This window comes from Vitis vinifera, chromosome 9 (assembly GCF_030704535.1).
Source record: "Vitis vinifera cultivar Pinot Noir 40024 chromosome 9, ASM3070453v1".
NCBI lineage: Eukaryota > Viridiplantae > Streptophyta > Magnoliopsida > Vitales > Vitaceae > Vitis > Vitis vinifera.
This window is the reverse complement of record NC_081813.1, coordinates 1485267-1504829: the sequence shown is the minus strand read 5'-3', so window position 1 is coordinate 1504829 and position 19563 is coordinate 1485267. Positions and strand designations below refer to the sequence as shown.

The 19563-nt window shown below is 35.1% G+C and overlaps 3 protein-coding genes across 4 annotated transcripts in view; 1 reads left to right on the top strand and 2 right to left on the bottom strand.

The window, feature by feature from the left end:
* Positions 1-73: 73 nt before the first annotated feature.
* Positions 74-6628, bottom strand: LOC100266977 (uncharacterized). Its single transcript, XM_002276764.5, has 9 exons — positions 6410-6628; positions 5658-5901; positions 5423-5572; positions 5110-5167; positions 4921-5013; positions 4672-4770; positions 1371-1462; positions 773-832; positions 74-660 (listed from the first exon to the last, which is right to left on the bottom strand). The coding sequence occupies exons 1-9, from the start codon at positions 6580-6582 to the stop codon at positions 367-369; spliced, it is 1263 nt and encodes a 420-aa protein (XP_002276800.1). The 5' UTR covers positions 6583-6628; the 3' UTR covers positions 74-366.
* A 1853-nt stretch (positions 6629-8481) lies between these two features.
* LOC100253227 (large ribosomal subunit protein uL6) lies at positions 8482-10758 on the bottom strand. The gene is made up of 3 exons (XM_002276749.5): positions 10178-10758; positions 8861-8983; positions 8482-8768 (listed from the first exon to the last, which is right to left on the bottom strand). The coding sequence occupies exons 1-3, from the start codon at positions 10547-10549 to the stop codon at positions 8682-8684; spliced, it is 582 nt and encodes a 193-aa protein (XP_002276785.1). The 5' UTR covers positions 10550-10758; the 3' UTR covers positions 8482-8681.
* Positions 10759-11796: 1038 nt separating this feature from the next.
* Positions 11797-19563, top strand: part of LOC100244657 (midasin) — a 59425-nt gene continuing 51658 nt past the window's right edge. For both annotated transcript variants that reach the window (XM_010656183.3, XM_059739436.1), the window contains exons 1-7: positions 11797-11874; positions 12384-12632; positions 12954-13297; positions 16455-16539; positions 17723-17997; positions 18173-18382; positions 18518-18687. In XM_010656183.3, coding sequence (XP_010654485.1) covers positions 12528-12632; positions 12954-13297; positions 16455-16539; positions 17723-17997; positions 18173-18382; positions 18518-18687 — 1189 coding nt within the window. In that variant the 5' untranslated portion in view covers positions 11797-11874; positions 12384-12527. The remainder of the gene's footprint in view (positions 11875-12383; positions 12633-12953; positions 13298-16454; positions 16540-17722; positions 17998-18172; positions 18383-18517; positions 18688-19563) is intronic.

The window sequence follows — 19563 nt, the reverse complement described above, 5'->3', positions numbered from 1 at the left end:
CCACATAAGAGTCTTAAGCTTCAAACCAAATGGTAAGAGAAGTAGCCTTCAGTTATGCATATTGCACCAGAAATTAAATGAAGTAAATGTACCTTTATTCAACTGGGAAAACACCACCAATTTTTCCCAGAGTGGGAAAACACAACAGCATGGCTAAAAAAATTTTCCATTCCTCTGCAAATCTTTTTCCATGAAAAACATCCTGTTTGCCCAGACATGGACAAGCCCAAAATTCCAATTCCAAAAGAATAAGAGCATGATATTCTCAAAATCATGGTTCCTATTTCGATTTCCTGTCTCTAAGGAAGAAAACCAAGTGGTGAGTCTACCTGCTTTCCCTTGGTGGGTAAGTTGTGAGGAGTCCATTTATTCTACCTTCCTGGAGCTCTGAAGTGAAAATTCTGGTCCACCAAAGCGAGCTGTGTCGGCCTTTTCTCTAGTCTGGGGAGCTGCATCAGACCCTCTTGGAGTTGCAGGGCTCCTAGCTCCAGTTTCTCCAGATGAGGTGTCGCCCTTGATATTTCCAAGGGAACCTGGGTGGGAGTCCTTGGAAAGGGCATCACCATTGACGTTTCCAACCAAGCTTTTGTAAATGGTGAGAGCTTGACCTATCATGTTGGCAGGATTGGAGGCAGTGCTAGGAAGCAACATGGTTGTGCCCTAAGAAAGCATGGCCGAAAAAAAGAAGAGAGAAATGGGAAATACTTCAGTAAATCAGCTGAGCACGACATCAGATTACCCGAGTATGGTATTTAACAGGTCAGTTCCTTACCTCCTTGGCAATCATACTGAAAGCCTGGATATATTGCTCAGCTATTCTTAAACTTGCTGCCTGCAAATCCCACCATCAGATAACAGGATATCAACTTAATTCTTAAGAATTGGCTTTCACCTTGAAATAAGAAATTGAATTGATGCTAGGCATCACAAACAGAGTAAATATAAGTAGTAGTAAATGTTAAATTAAATGGACAAAAGAAACATAGCGGGTTCCATCATTTCAATGGTCACTTCTTAAATGGTAAAGTCCTTTCCATACACAGAAGCTGCTTCCTTCACTTAACAAACGTTATTGGTAACTTGTACAGTTCACACACTTTTCCGTAACATTTTATATTTTCATATAATTTACACATCACTGAACATGTTGTCTCATTCATAAAAACCACATTGGCCTTTTGAAAGACATTGATGCAATTTAAAGATCGTTTACCTCAATCTGGAAAAGTTCACAGTAGATCAGAATTTATTTGTAACTCAAATGGGCGTATGCTAAAATTGTATGTGTTTGGGTGTGAGTGAGTGAGAGAGAGAGAAGAGAGATGTCCAAAATACTACAAAATGGGATCAAGAAAACAAAAGAAACTCACCTCTACACCCCCACTTTCTTTAAGGGCCCGCGACACCATTTCAATTCCTCTTGCTGTTGCTTGTGATCTAGCAAGAATGGCTTCCGCTTCTCCTGAAAAATACAATAACATTAATAAAGAGAAACAGAAGATGCACGAGTGACATGGCAAACCTCGTCTAATAACAGAGCATTGACATCATTGTAATCCTCGGTGTAGTCGTTTTGGCTAGAATAAAATGGTTGTTACATCAAGAAAATCAAGCATTAGAAATGCAAAGCGCTCTACATGTTGCCATTTATAGGCAGTTCAATAGGAAATGAACTAGTCCCTCCCTCATCCACTTATGGAAAAGGAAAATCTGATGAAGATTTGGTTCCCCCACATATAACATCCATGTACCAATCCCGAATAAAATTCACCAACATGTTGCACTCTTTACAACCTAAATGTTCCAGTATAGAACAAAGCTATTTTAGTTCAAAACGATTACAGTGCAGTAGGAGATTATATGCTTATATATCAAGACATCATATCTATATAAATATTTAGATATCAGGGCACAAGTAACCAAATGCTACCAATTACTAAAAGTATATGCCAAATTCTGTGATTGACATGGCAATCTGTAAATTATGCTACTTTTCATGCTTAAACAAATGAGTTGTTATTCATTAGCATTTGAATGTAAAACTGTTCAATCATGTGAATAAAAAGGATGATAAAGAAATTCTAGAACTTGCAAATTAGAGAGGAATAGTTCCAAAGTTGTATAAGATGTTTAACTTAGCCTTGCTCAAACTTCCAAGTAGAAACTAAACCTCTATTCAGAATCTTGAAACATTCTTAACTTGTTTTCTATGTTCTAAAATATTCTTTAAAAATAACTTTTACACATAGTTCTATAAAAAAAACTTCTTTTTTTTTATAGGTAAAAGGATTGCATTAAAAAAGTATGCAAAATGTGTACAAAGCAACAAAAACCAGAATGGGTAAATACACAAAAATAAGCAATTGTACCCTATGAGGAACCTAACCAATCCACAAAATCTAACAATGACATAGACCCATCCCCAATGTACATTCTAATCAAATCCCAAAATAGATATAAAAAAAAAAAATTAATTGTTTCATCCAAACTTTCACAATTCTCAAAAGTTCTCTTATTTCTCTCCCTCCAAATGGACCAAAAATGGCATAAATGAGCAACTTTCCAAGCATTTTTTTTCCATTTTTTGCCAATGCGCCCCTCTCATAAAAGAGTGCATCACCCACTGCATATCAAATAAGGCAAAAATCAGCTGCCACAACATCCGAGCTTTCAGACAATGCAGTAGAATATGGTCGTTGGTTTCTTCTTTTGCCTTGCACATATAACATCGATTAAGCATCCTCCATCCCCTCTTTCTAAACTGATTCTAACTCAATATCTTAACCCAAATTACTTCCCAAGCAAAAAAGCTAGCTTTTACAGGAGCCTAAGAGTTCCAAACTATACTATAAGGGAAAGGCTCTGCTCTCCTACTTGCCAAGGAGGAGTAGAAGTACTTAACTGAAAAATCATCGTTTTTTTGTGTCTGTCCAGACCATAACATTATCAATACCCAAAGAGATGGAGTGATCATGCAACCTCCCAAAAAAGGCTTCTACTTCCTCCAACTCCCAGTCATTGAACTGTCTACTAAACCTCGGACCCCAACTAGCTCCATCCCACACATCAACCACCTAAGCATCTTTAGAAGAGGCTATAGAATAAAGGTATGGGAAGGAATCCCTCAAAGACAAATTCTCGCACCACCTATCCTTCCAGAACTTCACCTGGTTCCTTGAGCTAACCCGAAGACTAGTTTTAACTTTGAAAGCCTCTCATCCATTTCTAATTGCCTTCCAAACCCCCACTCCATACCTCTCTCTCACCTCTTTTGAGCACCAACCCCTCTCCTCTAGCCCATACTTATCAACTATCACCCGTTTCCAAAGAAGATTCATTTCCCTCGCAAATCTCCAAGACCATTTCCCTAAGAGCCTTATTGAGAATCAAAAGGCTTCTAAAACCCAAGCCCCCCTTTTTGTTTATCCAAGCAAACCACCGGCCAATTTACTAGATGGGGCTTGTTAACCAAAGTCCCTCCTTTTGTTAACCATACTTATCAACTATCACCCGTTTCCAAAGAAGATTCATTTCCCTCGCAAATCTCCGAGACCATTTCCCTAAGAGCCTTACTGAGAATCAAAAGGCTTCTAAAACCCAAGCCCCCCTTTTTGTTTATCCAAGCAAACCACTGGCCAATTTACTAGATGGGGCTTGTTAACCAAAGTCCCTCCTCCCCAAAGGAAGTCCCTTTGAATCTTTTCCAATCTATACACCACTCTTTTAGGGATAACAAAAAGGGACATGCTATAATGGGTAAGCTAGGTAAAGTGCTCTTAATCAAAGTCTGCCTTCCATCTTTTGAAATATATTGCATCTTAATCAAAGCCTTTTTATATGTAGTGCTTTAATTTTAATCATTTTACATATTTGTATAATTATTTTTTCAAATTGCTCTTAGAAAACAAGTGAAAACAACTAAAAAATGCTCTTATAAAATACTTTTTTTTCTGTTTTCTGATTGTAGCATATTTTCCCCTTTTTTTGAAAAGAGTAAGCAAACACTTTTACGTATTCTAAGTTTGAAAAGAGTAACCATCTTTTAAAATAGTTTCCAAATTGAAAAAATGAGTTTAGAAGAAATTCAAGTTTTTCACTTGCTTTTTGTAACCTATTCTAAGAACCAAGGACAAACAGAGAAATCACTTTTACGTAACCTTAACCCCAATCCTAGGCCCCACTTCATCATCATGTTCTTCTTATCTTTCTGCACTTTATTAGAATTAAGTTGCCAAATAAATTTTGTTCCTAAAAACAGAACTGTTTTTCAAAGTTGTTCTCAAAAACTGAGTTGTGAGAGCAGAGAACTATTTTAAAAAATGTTGACAAATAAGCCCTAAGCTCCTGCTGTCAAAGCTTTCACTTGATGAATTAAAACAACACCAGTAAAATCGAGAATCTCATAAACCACATAATATCGACCCTATTGTAAGTTGTTCTCAATACCAAGAGAGTAAAGAGTCTTATTGAACGCATAATATTAATCCAATAGTAACTTGTCTTCAATCCTTCTTTCTCTTCTACACCACAGTTTCAAACTGCAATATCTATTCCATTTTATGTGTATTATTTTGTTTAATTATGTAACATACATCCAAAGGCTGATGCGCAACTTAAAAACATAAGATGAGAAGAAATAATGTGAATTTATTGATAAGAATATTATCCAACCTTGAGCTCTGTTAACCTGGTCCATCTTTGCAGCTTCAGATTCTAATATCACGGAGCTTTTATTCCCATCTGCAATGTTAATGTTTGCCTGCCTTTCTCCTGTTAAACATGAAACAAATGAATTTCCACTAGCACACCAACAAAAGAAAAATCTTTAGATTGAGTAACACCAAAATCTACTGCTTGACCACATAATTCACCTCACAGAAAGAATTCTAATATCAATTTAACTAAACAGAGATCCATTACCCTCTGATTCAAGAATTTGAGCTCTCTTTTTACGTTCTGCTTCTGCTTGCATCTCCATAGCTGCCCTCACTCCACGAGGAGGAGATATATCCCCTAAAGAAAAGAGGACAATGAGGCATATAGGAATGCTGCTATGGGTGATATAGCAAAGAAAGTCCATAAGAAATATTTAGATAAAAGGTCACCTACTTATTTCATAACGGAGACACTTCAAGCCCCAATCTTTAGCAGCCTCATTGATGGCCAACTAAAACAAAACAATCATTTCAAAACAACATATTGTTAGCATGTAAGAAGTTGAACAAAAAAAAAAAAACTAGAGCAAACTTGAATAATGACATGCTTGCAAGTTGCAACACAAAGCGAATATAGCCTACCAAAATTAAGCACTAAATCCAACTGCTTCCACACATGTACATGAATATATTATGCTGATTAAAAGAATATAACGAGTATAAAAAAAAAAATTTCCCTGATATTTGATTACTCCTGCACAACTAACCACTATCTTTTCATTGAGTGTGTCCCGTTCCTCAAATGTCTTGTCGAGAGTAATCTTCCCAAGCTCACTACGCATTGTTGTCTGTGCAAGCTGAATAACCGCATAAATAGGATTCTCCACACCATAGGAGGCCAATTTAGGATCCACAATCTGCAGGCAACAGGTAATAACTCACCACCCCATTAAAACCAACTACATACTCACACCAACAAAAAACCGTATTCAAGCTGAATACCTTCACATAAAGCACACCATCAATCAATATGCTGACGTTGTCCTTGGTAATAGCAGACTGGTCCGGAATTGGAATTGCTTCTTCCTTGAGTGAATGCACATATGCAATCCGATCCACAAGAGGAATCAGCAAGTGAATTCCAGACTCAAGAGTTTTCACATACTTCCCAAACCGCTCAATTATATATGCCTTCTTTTCAGGCACTATTCGAACTCCCCAGTTCACTGGAGGTTGAATCTCATAGCTTTAAAATTTGAAACACAAACAAACAAACAAACAATAAATTGCATCTCAATCAAATTTCTGAATGATCAAATAAAAAATTTGAAGCCTACTTTTGGGGTTCTTCCCCAAATGCTCAATTGTAATTTCATACCTAAGAATTAGAATCACGAGCAGGTAATGAATAAATTTCATCTCTATCAAGTTTTATTATCAGAACACTTCATAAAATCATGATTCAATGAGTCAAGTCAAAATTTCGAATAAAATAAAAATAAACATTGACCCTTCTCTTAGCCTTAGGTACTCCCCAAAATGCTCGATTATCAAAGCGTCCCTTTCGAGAAATATTCCAATACCCCATTTCACAGAAGCATCATTCCATAGCTAACAATTTGAATCACAAAAAAACTCCAAACAAATTCCACTTCCATCAAAATTTAATACCAATATAGCAGAAACAATCAAGATTTCACCAATTTGAACCAAAAACTTTGACAAATGGCAGTGGGGTACCGACTATAGGGTACCTGACGGGTGGCTCCCGCCCAGTGCGGAGGTGTCGGACGGCAGCGGCGGCGAATGGCGGTGGGAGGACATGAGAGTGCCTGAGAAGCAGCGGCGAAATGGGTCTGTGAGGAGAGACCAATTTGGAGGCTCTGAGGGCGTTGAGAGAGCTCCTGCCGGCTCTGCAAAGGTTCATTTTTCTTGTTGCAGAAGTGTTTCTGAATTCTGAATCTCTTATATCTGTTTTTGTTTTCTGTTTTTGTTTCTGGGTTTGGGTTGGATCTGGAAATGGAAATGAAAAATGTTGGGGGGAAGTTTTGGGAGAGAGGAGAAGAGGGGTTTGGGAGACTAGGCAAAACCCCTTTCCCAAGAAACTTGATGGGTCTGGGTCTTGGTCCGGTCAGGGCTGGACGAATGGCTCAGCCAAGGTGACAAATTTTGGGTGTTTTAGGGTTTTCAACATTCAAAATCATTGGTTAATCCTCTACGTTTATTAAATAGTGTTATTTTATATTTTTCTAATATTTATTTTCCTAGAAAAATCCACATATCTTATTTAACAAAAATAAAAGAGAGAGATAATAATTATTTGAGGGATTTTAATAATTATTTAAGGGATTTTAATAAACCATTTAAATGACTATTATAACCCTATATATTGGGTCAAATGCATGCTATAATTCAAATATTTTGTTTGTAAAATTTAAAAAATATATGAAGTGATATTCTTTTGGTAATTTTGAAGAATATGCTATTTAATTTTGAATAGATGAGGGAAAATGAATGAAGGTTCTAAATTGTATTTATTCAAAAATATAGTAAAACCTTGATAAATTAGTATTGTTTGGTCATGTTTTCTTAAACTTATTTTTAAGATAAATAATAAAAAATAATTTTTAAAAACAAATTTCAAAAAACATGATCAAATGGACCTATGTTTTCCTTTTGTTTTTTAAAACCGATAAAAACAAATTTTATTCTTTAAAAATTATTATCTATTTCATTTTGTTTTTAAAAATAATTTTTAGAGAAAAATAGTTAAATAATGTTAGAAAAATTTAGAAACAAAAAGTTGTTTTTAAATCACATGATCAAACAAACTCTTAATTTTAATTAAATGATTTTTTTTTTTGTTCCAACTTGGAACCAATATATAATAATTTGACATATTTATAAGCCAAGCATTAAAAAAATGTATAATTTCATATAAGACTACGAATTTTAAATACAAAATATTTAATTTGTTTATTACAATAAAACAATACTAGATACAATATTTAAATAAAATAGATAATATTTCGATAGATTAATAAATTATAAATTTATCATTAATTAATATATTTTTGGGTCACAAGGCTATTAATTTATCAAGATTTGACGATATTATGTTACAAATTTAACATATTCTAATTTTATTTTAAAATATAAAAATAAATTGATAAGAAAGGGAAAAATAATAAAAATATTTTTATTTTTAGCATCTTCATGTTTTTTCCACCTGCTAAATTTCTCACTCCTAAGTCTATAGAGACCAAGATGCCTATCAAATTGTAATCAATAAAGCCTGTCCAATTGAAACCAATAGGGATAATTATTTATATTAATAAATTCAAATTATAATTTTGGGAGAGAAAGTGAATTGTCTCCAAAATGGGTTGATTAAGAGGTCTGTGTTGAAACTCTTCCGGAAAACTGTTTTCAGGGCTTTGAAACAGAATACAATTTTATAAAACAAAGCTGTTCTCTAAGACATAAAACAGAAACAGTTTTCTAAAACAAAAAACAAATCTCTAAAAAAAAACACTTTGATAGGCTGTTTTTTTCATTGTACATAAATGTGATACTTTCACAAAACATATGCCAAAAAATAAAACTATTTTTTCATATTTGAATTCCTAGACAATTTCACAATTGAGAACTGTTTTTAACATTTGTTTTCAAAAAGTGTTTTTCGAGAGATGAGAACTATTTTTTTAAATCATTTCCAAGGAGGGCCTAGAAGTTCCTAAACAATGTTATGAACTGCAAGGCAGTTCCCAAGACTAAGCAAATCAAACACAGAAATTCGGAGAATGGAGAATATATGCAGGCAAAATAGTAGGAAACATTGTGTCTGGTAGTAAACAACCAGATCATTTAGGGAGGCAACTTTCATAACACAAAATTGTCAAACAAACTTATAGAAGGTGTTCACAAAAAAACTTGAGGATAAAGATGTGACGACTAGCAAAAGTGACCCAAAAAAGAAACAACTAATCCCGCAAGCTACCAACAATAATCCTATGATTTGATAAATCATTCCTCTTCGGCAATTGTCCCCTTCTCACTGACATAGATACCATCAAGGAATTTCCGGATATCTTTGTTCTTGACATGGCATTTCTGTCAAACAAATACAAAAAGGACAGTCAGAAAATGCGGGTAACATAGAAGGAGTATTTCATATGTACAAATTGAGGATGTGAGAAAGGAACCTGATTGATGAGAGCAGCAGATCGTGAAACAAGTTCAATGTCATTTCCATCCAATACCAGTTCATCCTTAACCTTCTCAGACCGGAGAATGGAAACCCCATCAAGCATATCGACCTTCCTTACCTGAAATGACTCAACAAAGGCAAATCAGTTGAAGACCATAGAAAGAGCATTGAGTCAATTCTGAACATACATGCAATATATCATGGGGGTGAAATTTGAAGTCAAAGGATATTTTTAGAGGATTTATGATCTAAGAACCTCAATAATTCAGTGGTCGAATTAGAATCTATAACAACCTCTTAGTTTAGTGAGCATCCCAGACCAGGCAAAAACCAGGCTACTGAAAAAAATATGAAGAAAAATGGCAAGAGCGAGAAAGAAATTTGCGACCAAGTATCCTATCATGGAAGAAATCAATGGATACTTTTGGAGGATTTGTAATCTAAGAACCCCAACAATTCAGCTGTCGAATTAGAACCTATTACATCCTCTTAGTTTAGTATGCATCCACAACAAAGTAAAAACCAGGCTCCCGAACAAAATGTTAGAGAAAAATGGTAAGGCTGAGAAAACATTGATTGTCAATTAGACCCAATATTATTACCTATGTTTCCTAACAAAATCATTGTTCATTTGTCAACAAATCACCTCAAGAATCCTTCATAAAGGCATCTTTATGAAGATGCTAGTGTATTGAGTTCATCTACTTCATCCCTTTACATAAAACAAATATCAGATCAGCAAATTATAGAATTATCCAGGGACACAGCATGAATCTCAAAACCCATACATCTATAAAAAATTAGATTTCATTGGAAAATCTAAAATTGAACTTAGTATTGTCTTTTAGCATTTTTTTAATTGAAATTTAAATCTAATTGCAAAACCATAGCTACAGAAAATGAAGCCAATAGCATCCAAATATCATAATTCATTGAAAAACCATAGACCCTTAAAGTTCATCATAAACCCAATAAAAAGACTGTGAAAATTGATGATGCAAAGTATTAGCTAGAAACGAAATGCAACCTAAAACAGCCTAAGATCATTATCCAATGGAAAATCCCGCCCTCCTTATAATACATCCCAAACCCAGTAAAAAATCAAACACAACAATACCATCATCCAGTGAAACCCCCTAGACCCATTCGAGTTTATCACAAACCAAAAAAAGTAACATTTACTCTGGGCATTTCCGGGGATTTTAATTAAACTGTACAACTGTAGCCATGAAGAAAAGCTCAACCAAACGCATACTAAGTTCCAAATGAAAATCGCATTCAAATCCAATACAAAACCAAGAAAGAAACGCACCTTCTTCTCGCCAAGAAAGTTCCGGATCTCAATACCCTTGTTTCCATTGGTGATGGAGGCGTTGATGGGAAAGTGAGCATATACGAACCGCATCTTGTATCTGTACCCCTTTGTGACACCGGTGATGAGATTCTCAACATGGCTGAGAGCGGTGCGGATCGCCGCGGTGGTCTTACGAGAGCCGAACCAAGCGTCGATCTTGAGCTTCCGCTTTCCAGACTCATCCTTGATGAGCTGGAAGTCAAGGTTGAGATGCTTGAAATTGCGGCTGAGCTTGCCTCGTGGACCCTCAACCTCGATCATCTTGGCCTTGACTTTGATCTTGACATCGTCGGGGATGTCCATGGTCTCGGAGGACAAGATGGTCTTCATTGTCAGATGGGGTTATGGAGATCGGAGGTAGGGAGGGAGAATCTAAAACCCTAGGGTAGTGTGGAGGTCAGAGACGATCTCAAAACCCTAAAGAGATGTTTTTATAGTGGCTACTGGTGTGCAGAGAAGCTCATTTGCAAACCCTAGATGTTGTTGGGCTGGGCTCTGTGGTGGGCTGACCTACCAGAGAAGCTCATGTGAGATGAGGATTTCTGAAATTCTGTAGGCCCGTTTTGGCAACGAAAATAGTTAAAAAAAAAAAAAAGGCTTTTTAAGAATACTTCCTAAAACATTTTTTAATTATTTTTAAAAATGCATATGATACTTCAACAATAAAAAAAAATCGGTTTCTTTATGATACAAAAATAATAATAATTTTTTGTATAAAATACAAAAATTCTCAAAAATTTGTATAAAAAATATAATGATTTTAAAAAAATGATGAAAAAGTTAGATATTAAAAAAATTTACTATCTTAAATTTAAAATATTTTTAAAGTGATTTTTATGGGTATAAGGAAAGTCAATTTTTTTTATATAAAAATTTATATTCGTGGCATAAAAATCCTTTCTTTTAAAAATAGAAAATAAGAGCAAATTAAATATAAAATTAATATATGTTTAAAAGCCAAATTATTTATCGAATTTATGATTTTGAAAATTCACTTAAAAGTGTGATTAGAAGTGCATTTAACAATGATTTTAAAAAATATTTTTAATATTTTTAATAGTTGAAAAAAAATTTAAATGTTACAAATATTAAAAAAATATTTATCAAAATCGCTGTTAAACACATTTTAAAACTTGTTTGATAATGTTTTATTAAACACTTTCGACCTAAAAAGGTGTTTTTAAAAACAAATAAGGTGTTTAATAAAATTTAAAAATTATTTATAAGTAGTTTCTCAAAAAATATAGAAACACTTTTTAAAAAAATGCTTTCATTAAGAGAAAGTTAAAAACACAAAAAGGAGCGAACTGAGTATTAGAAATCAACCCATTCACAACCCAATAGTTCAATTCTTGGCCCGGTCCAGGCCCAGCCTATAATGACCTGAGTGAACTCTTGTGGCCCAATTTCGTTTCCTCAATCATACCCTCGAAACGCTGCGTTTTGGTCGATCAAGATTTAATAAAACGGCGTCGTACGGGTAATCATATTTCAGTGGATCGGATCGGGAATTCGGGTTGGATGAGTCGGACCCTTCATTACTAAACGGCGCCGTTTCAACTTCAGTGCTCTTGTACCTCTCATGTCACCACCTTTTTAAACCCTAAACCCTAGAAGACAGAAGACACCATCGCTTCCAGGCACATGGAATTTTGGTCAGTTTTCTAAAACCCTAACTCTGTTGCTGTTTGCTTCATGAGAAAACTGACGAAAATGAAAATCCGCTAATCCTCTTCTTTCGTGGTTTTTTGGCAGTCAAACAGAGCTTAATTGTTTACTTGATTATGATAATTCGACAATTTTTACCATAGAATACATTTGCGCAATGTTAAAAATTGATTAATTGGTAGTATAAGGTTTAAATACTATTGTTTTGATTAGTTAATATGTTTCCTGTGTGTTTATACTCTGTTTGGTTGCTGAGAGAAGATAAAGAGAAATTGAAAATTTTGAATTTCAATACGACGGATTGGTCGTGGTGAAATTTTCATTAATTGGAAACCAGAAAAGCATAAAATAGTAGTTTGGAAGTTCCTTTTTTTCTTTTTTTTTTCGTTTGTTTTGGTCAGTTTTCTCAGCTGCCAAGCATAGAATTTATTTAATGCGTTGTTAATTTGTTGCTGATAATTTTATTTTATTTCATTTTGTTGTTTATGTAATGCAGGTTGCTTGGGTTCAAGTTTGTGTACTGTAAAACGTTGTTTTTGCAATTATAACTTTAACAACAGTTTTTATATTTACACAATTGCTTTGTTTGTTCTTTTATATATTTAATTAATACATTTCTGAGTAGCCATTTTAGTTCCAAATGGCAATCGATGGGAGCTTTAGTCTTGAATCACAGCTTGAGAGGTTTCTTGCTCGCTGTCCCAAGCTTGCATGTATTCCCCAGTTTGATTCCCTCCTGAAAAAGGTACGTGTGGTTACTCTTCGAATTATTATTTTTCCCCTGAGAAAACTAGAGGGAAGAGAAGGAAAATGAATTCGGCATCTATAATCTTTTGCTGTTTTGCTTCTAAGAAAACGATAAACTTAAGTAAACTCTATGCAGGGATTGTACAGGACTTATCTGAGCTTATCTTTTCTGCTTTTACTGGGAAGCAAAGAACTGAAAACATGATGATTTATGCCCTTTTCTCTTTTCTTTTCTCAGAGCTAAAGTTTAATGGGTCATAAATTTTACTCTGTGTCATCTTGTTTCTAAATTATATATTTTCTGGATTTTGGTTGCCAGAGAGAAATGATGACAGAAGAAAGGGTAGTGAATTTGCTAGCGGAGCTGTTTATACACCCAAAATATACAATACCAATGATGGGATGTTTTCGTCCCATATGTCGGAAGATTGTGGACAAAGCAGTGGCATTGCTTCGTCTGGTACCCAATTTAAGGTACAACTCTAATGGTACATTGACAGAAGTTGAAGAAGACAAACTTCTAGGAGAAGCTGGAAATTTTGAGGATGCCGGAGATGCAAGTGTTATTGAGTTTTTTGCTAGAAATGGTTGGGGTTTGAATCTTCATGAGCTTGCCTGTCTGGCTTTTTGTCGAGCCCTTGATTTGGCACCTTTTTTATTAGGGTAAGCAGAAACATTTTCATGCACATTCATATACATTTATTTACTTATTTGGTCTTAAACCACTTGCCAAGTGCTTGTTACTGAGGTGCGGGAAAGCTTGTAGATGGATTATACGATGCTTTGTTCTTTATATCTTCTAATAATATATAGGCGGCTATATTGGAGGTATAAAGTTGACTCAACAAATTAAATGGGATAAAAGATTTCAGTTATCTTTTTCATATCTGAGAATGTTGAGGGTGAATTAAATTGTACAAAAGGGGTATTAAGCAGCAAAAAGAAGTGTTGTATTTCTGCTCATATCCTATGCAGAATTTGCTTTTCTGAATGTGATGTCTAACTTCTCTTTTGATTCAAACATTTGCTTTTCTGATCTATTTCTCTAACTTTTCTTTTGGTTCAAGTTATTCTTCTCAAGGTTGCCAACAAAGCCTGAGTCATATATTTTGGAGCAATGATGCCACTATAGTTATAATAGGAGAGAGGACAGGCAGAAGTTATTGATATTTCTTATGTATGCTAATGTACAATAATTTGAGAGACTCATGTAAAGGGATGGGAAGGGTTTGTGGGAGGTTCCAGGTTCAAGTTTTAATGGGGACAAAAATTTACCTATATAACAAAAAAAATAATGTGAGAGACTCATTATTGCAGAATCATAGCTTTGAGAGGATTGATTTTTATTATTATTTTTTTATCAGAAGCAAGCATTTGATTTCATGGAAAATAAATGGCAATGTAAAAAGAAGGATCTATTCTCCAAAGAAGGATAAATAAGTCTAACAAAAAAGAAAAGGAGACATGAGTATGGAAAGACTCAAAGTACAAATAAATCCAAAAGTGTGAGTCAAGATGGCAAGAGTCTTGTGGGAGTTGCTGTTTGTCCTTTTTAGGGTGTCTTGGGTGCTTCCATCGTTGGTTAAAGAAACTCTTTTAGGGTGGCATTGGTCTTTTGTAGCCAAGGAGCACAGGAAGGTGTGGAAAGCAGGACCACTATGTCTGTTTTGGATAGTGTGGAAGGCAAGAAATAGAATTGTCTTTGAGGGGGGAAAAACTCTCTATCCAAAGGCTAAAAAGTTCTTTTGTTTCTTGTCTTTGGTTGGAAGCAAAGGGGTGTTAAGATAATGTTCCTCTTAACTCTTTTTAGCTTTCTAGATTGGTTTTGCCCTGGGTGAGGGTGGGTTGGTTTTGTTCCCTTTCTTTTGTAACTTTGGTTTATTGTGGTGGTGGTTGGTGGTAGCTGTATACTTTTTGTATACCTTGAGCTGACCCATTTTAATATGTTTTTTTTCGCTTTATCTATCAAAAAAAAAAGTGGTAAAAATTTCCCCCACAAAAGACACCTAGTGAGAGGCCACTCGATTTGCCAAATGATCAATTTGATTAGCTGCTCAAGGAATCCAAGAATGGGGAACTCAAGTCTCTAGCCTAGTGAGTAGCTTCCACACCCTAGAAATGAAAGGTTTCCCTCAGTGTTCAATCCTTCTCTGGCTGTCTGGGAAATTTGGAATCAGCTTTAACCACAATACACTGATGGTTTCTAAAGACACCCCCAACCCCAAAATGTCTTGGATTGCCGAAAAAGTAGCTGTCAAAATTTAGCTTGAGGTAACCTGGTGGAGAAGAAGTCCATTTTGCATGAACTTCCAAAGACCTCCTGTTGGAACAATATGCGGGCAGGGGAAGGGTGGCTTCCATGATTTGGCTGATTGTAGATCAGCTTTATCTCCAAGAAGCAGATTTGGAATAGGAGTTTTTTTTTTTTCTGGTTGAAGTAGCCATGACTTTGGTCGTAGTCAGTTCAAAGACAAACCCAGTCCACTTGCAGCTATGTTCATCAAAATGAATAAGTTTCATGACATGAGCAGTCACCCGCCCTTGTATTATAAGATCATCTCACCCTGTGGTTGATATTCCATTCGCCTTAGTTGTAGGTGCTTGTTCTATTTTGATTTGAATGGGCCGGGTCTCATGAGGTACATATGGCTGGCCGTTTGGGTGTCTCCAGTCCAAATGCTTTGAGCTCGTTAAATCCCGTGGAACTCTGGGAATACTGAGGTGCAAATAGAGGGAAGAAAGAATACTCGGAGTTGATTTTTCTGTTCACATCTGTACTAAAAAGTTCCAACATTTCTCTCTGGTCATCTCACCTGAAGAATAAAAATCATGTCTATCCATTAGAGGAAGCTCTTCTTGATGCACTGGAAAAAATGATAAAACCTTAGTGGTCTGCAAAGTGAATTTGTGCCAAAGAGTAAATACACTACTGGGGAATGGGGGAATAAATTATTAATTGTTTCTCTGCTAGCTGTACATAGAATTCATCACTCTTGCTACAGGGCTTTGGAAAGCCTCCTCAACTGTAACAATTTTTTATTACTGACCTTTTTGTTTGCCACCAGCCGTGCAAAAGCCTGTGACCGGAGTGGTGCAAGCTTGTGGAATTCTGAAATGTTGTATATTCTATAATTACTGCATAGGACCTAAGAATAATTATCCATTGTGATCCTTTTTCTGCTTTTGTTGTTGGTATGGTAGTTGGATAGTGGACGTTTTCTTCTATTTTAGAGGAAATATATCTTGTTCTGAGCACATGTTGGACCTATAAGCTGTGGATTCTGGATTTGGCTTGTCATATTATGAAAGAAGTGTTAAAGGCCAAATTAGAAGTAAATGTCTTCTAACTGCAGATCCTAGATTTTGTTTGTTATAGTAAATAAAAAAAATTGGAAGCTTACTTTGCCAGTCAACCTGGCATATATTGCTAAATTTCACTAGAACATGGGGAATATCTCTGATAAAGAGTGATTTTCCGAGGTTGCCCAATATGATATTTTGTGTTTGCATGACTTTGTCATGATCATAACCTGTTCTTTGTGCCTGATCATGTTTGATGTGTATGGTAGGACATGCTGGCTTTTACTCTGCCAGGTGAATTTAAGATGAATACCTTTTTGTGTGTATACTGGTAGCTGTGTTTGTTGAAACAATTGCATTCTTATGGGATGCATTTACATCACGATTTCAACTTCTTTGCATTGTTGAATGCTGCTGGACATGCTCATCATTGCCAATTGGAAATCTGAAATTAGGTTATGCAAATTTTGCCATGCTTAAATGATTGAGCCAAATAACATGCCTCAGATTCTTGGTGCAGGTCTACCTTAAGTTATTTCAGATTTGCTCCACCTCCGTTTGAACGGATGTTGATTAAAGGATCAGTTTCTGAGTTGCCAGCTAAGGTATTTTTACATTATTTCTGATTCAATTCTATTGATAAGTTTTTTATGTTCTATTCCAATTCAACCTATCCTCCCCTTTATGGCATGGACGAGTCAAAGGAACGATTTTTTTTTCCTGGGGCTTTCTCCAGTGTTATAAAATTCATTTCTAGGCATGTGCATAACACATGGAGTAGGCTAGTCTTTTTTATTTTTTAATTATATATATATTTATTTTTATTTTTTGTGGGTGGGGGTGTGGATTTGTGGTTAGGTGGTATTGGGCTAGGCACCTCCTCATTGTTTTGGGTCTTGAGCTTTTCTTGATGGTTGGTTAGATTATCTTGATACTTAAACTACTCTTTACAGTCCTATTTAGGATTAGGAAAGAATGAAACTAGATTTAATAATATTAAGAATTTGATATTTGGCAATTTGTGAAGGCTATTGAATTTTTGGATTTATACTTATGAATGATATTTCTAATGTATGTTTGAGGGTGCCTCTTCACATGAATTGATGGTGATGAATGAAGAAAGTTTTCCTTGGTTTGTGGAGTAAATTCTCAATTACTTTCTTTTGCTTGACAGACATCATCCTGGGCAAATGCAGATAATCATGCTGAATTGTGCTTAGTGCTTAATTTCAAACTAATCTTTCTTGCTTTTGTTAGATATATCCTTACCATCTTTATTACTTTCACTATACACAACACCTCGATCATTTTTAATATATTCCCTATTCTTTCTAGCTCCATGGTGGCCTGATCTGGCTTCCTTGTATATTCACCATATACTTGGCTTGTGCTCCCTTTTGGAGCCTTCAGGTTCTATCTTTGTTATTTACTCATATAGAAAAGATGGGTTTAGCATAGCAGTGCAATAAATACTGTGCAATTTCATCACCTGTACTTGTTTGTGACATATGTATTGAGTAACTGCCTAATGCGTGCTTGATCACTGGCCTTGCTTGTGTGAGGATTTATTGCTTTGTAGGGTTTGAAGCCTTTTATTTTCTGTATCATGCTTTTCTTTGGGGTTGTTGTACAACTGATTTCTTGTTTAACTTTTAAACTTTTGAAGATATTGTGGCGGGAATATGAGCTTAATTCTGTCTCTGGTGACCTGTTATGATGACAGTTAGTTTCTGTTGGTTTTTTCTTCTTTCTGGAAATTTCCATATGCTTTCTGCTTTTGTTTTACAGGCTGGAAAGCATTTATTAAATTCTGTCCAGACAGCTTATCGCTTTCTCTTGATGGAGCCTGATGTTTTCTCAAGACTTTGGGATTGGTCTTGTTTCTTGGATCTTGTACAGAAGTTGGCAAATCTTGACATGGTTGATGATGATAAATTTGTAAAGAACATTTCAGACATAAGATGGTGTGGGTTACAGATATTGTTTGTCATTTTGAAAATGAATGATACGGCAATCGCCAATTTTGGTATTGGGGCTGAAGAAGCTCTAGGATGTTTATTACGGTTAGTTCTATCTCATTAATTCTTGTTTCATTTTTTATTTAATGCTAATTTTTGTTACTTTCTTTTTCTTTTTTCATCTTTTGCTTGATTCTAATTGTAAGTTATAGTTTAAAATTTTGTGTAGTTTTCTAATTATTATTAATATTTAATCATTTTTTTATTTTCTGATTTTCAGCTGGGAGGAGTTATGTGAGGATGTAGCTCAGGAGAAGGCTGGATGGTATTTTGAATCATCTAAACAGCAGAAACCAGATTCTATCAATCCAGATATTGATTTTGATCAAGAAAACTGTCTGCGCTTTTTCGGCCTTAATAATCTGGCTGTTTCATCATCACAGTTCCCTGAGGCTCAACCATCAACAAGGATCCGGAGACTTGTAACTTGGTAAGAATTATAAAAAGAAAACTGAATTATGTGTTCTTGTATTTGTGTAATCTGTTTGTGGACAGTGCTGCCTACTTGTTATAATGGTTCTTTGTCTTCCTAATTTGCATATTGTTTCTCAATTTGTACCTTCAGGAATGGAGATTCTTGCGGCAATCCTCTTGTCTTGACATTGTCTTTGAAGAAAAGTTATGAGATGGTCCTTTTAGCGGTGAGCCAAAAGTGGCCTGTGCTTCTGTATGGTCCTGCTGGTGTTGGGAAAACCGCTCTTATTAGCAAGTTGGCCAGAGATAGTGGGAACCAAGGTATTTTGAGCTTTAAGGTTTTAAAATATTTTGCTAATATCAGTTCTTAATATCTAAGCACTTCTTAACTGACCTATTTGGTAATCTATGCCTTTCCGCAAAATACTTTATTTGAAGATGATGATGGTGCAAATACAGTCTGGGCTTTTAATTGAACTCAAGCTGAAGAAACTTATTCAATGGTCACCACTGACTAATGACGACTGTTAACCAGTAAATTTAATAGATTTTGTAAAAGTAATTTCAGTCAAGTTCTAGCTATAGGTTCTGTGTTGTTACTAAATTGTAGTTTTTTAATAATACATCCTTCTCACTTTAGTCTGACAATATGATTAGTTTTGCATGCCACAAAAAAATGCGTAGGCAAGGGGCTTGCTTGTTGCAAATAACTAAGCAATCGAGTACTGCCACTTATTGTTGAAACTTGAAATGTTGTCCTTTTAATTTTTCCCCCTAAAAATGAGGGTTTTATTTATTTATTTTTATGTGAATCCATTTATAGAAAATGTTTCTCTTTTTCTGTTTTTTGATTTTTTATGACAGAACAGAATGTGCTTTTTTGAGGTTCTGACTTTTTATCCAGATATCAGTTCATGAAAATTCTAATAGGAAAGACTGGTTGCCCTGAAATTGATACAATTGTGGAGAATAACTTTAGAATGTCATCCTTTTACTGAGGACTAATTTTTGCTAGGTTTTAGTATGGGAATAGGTTATTTTTGCTTTAATTTGTTATTAATGCTACTGCTGTCAATCGATTTCAGAATTTGCAAAATAGTATCATCTATCTTATAATCGATTAGGTTGTTTGAATTGCAAGTGTTTCCTAGGGATTCTGTCTTGTCTGTTTTTAATGGGATTTTCTTCTTTAACTGT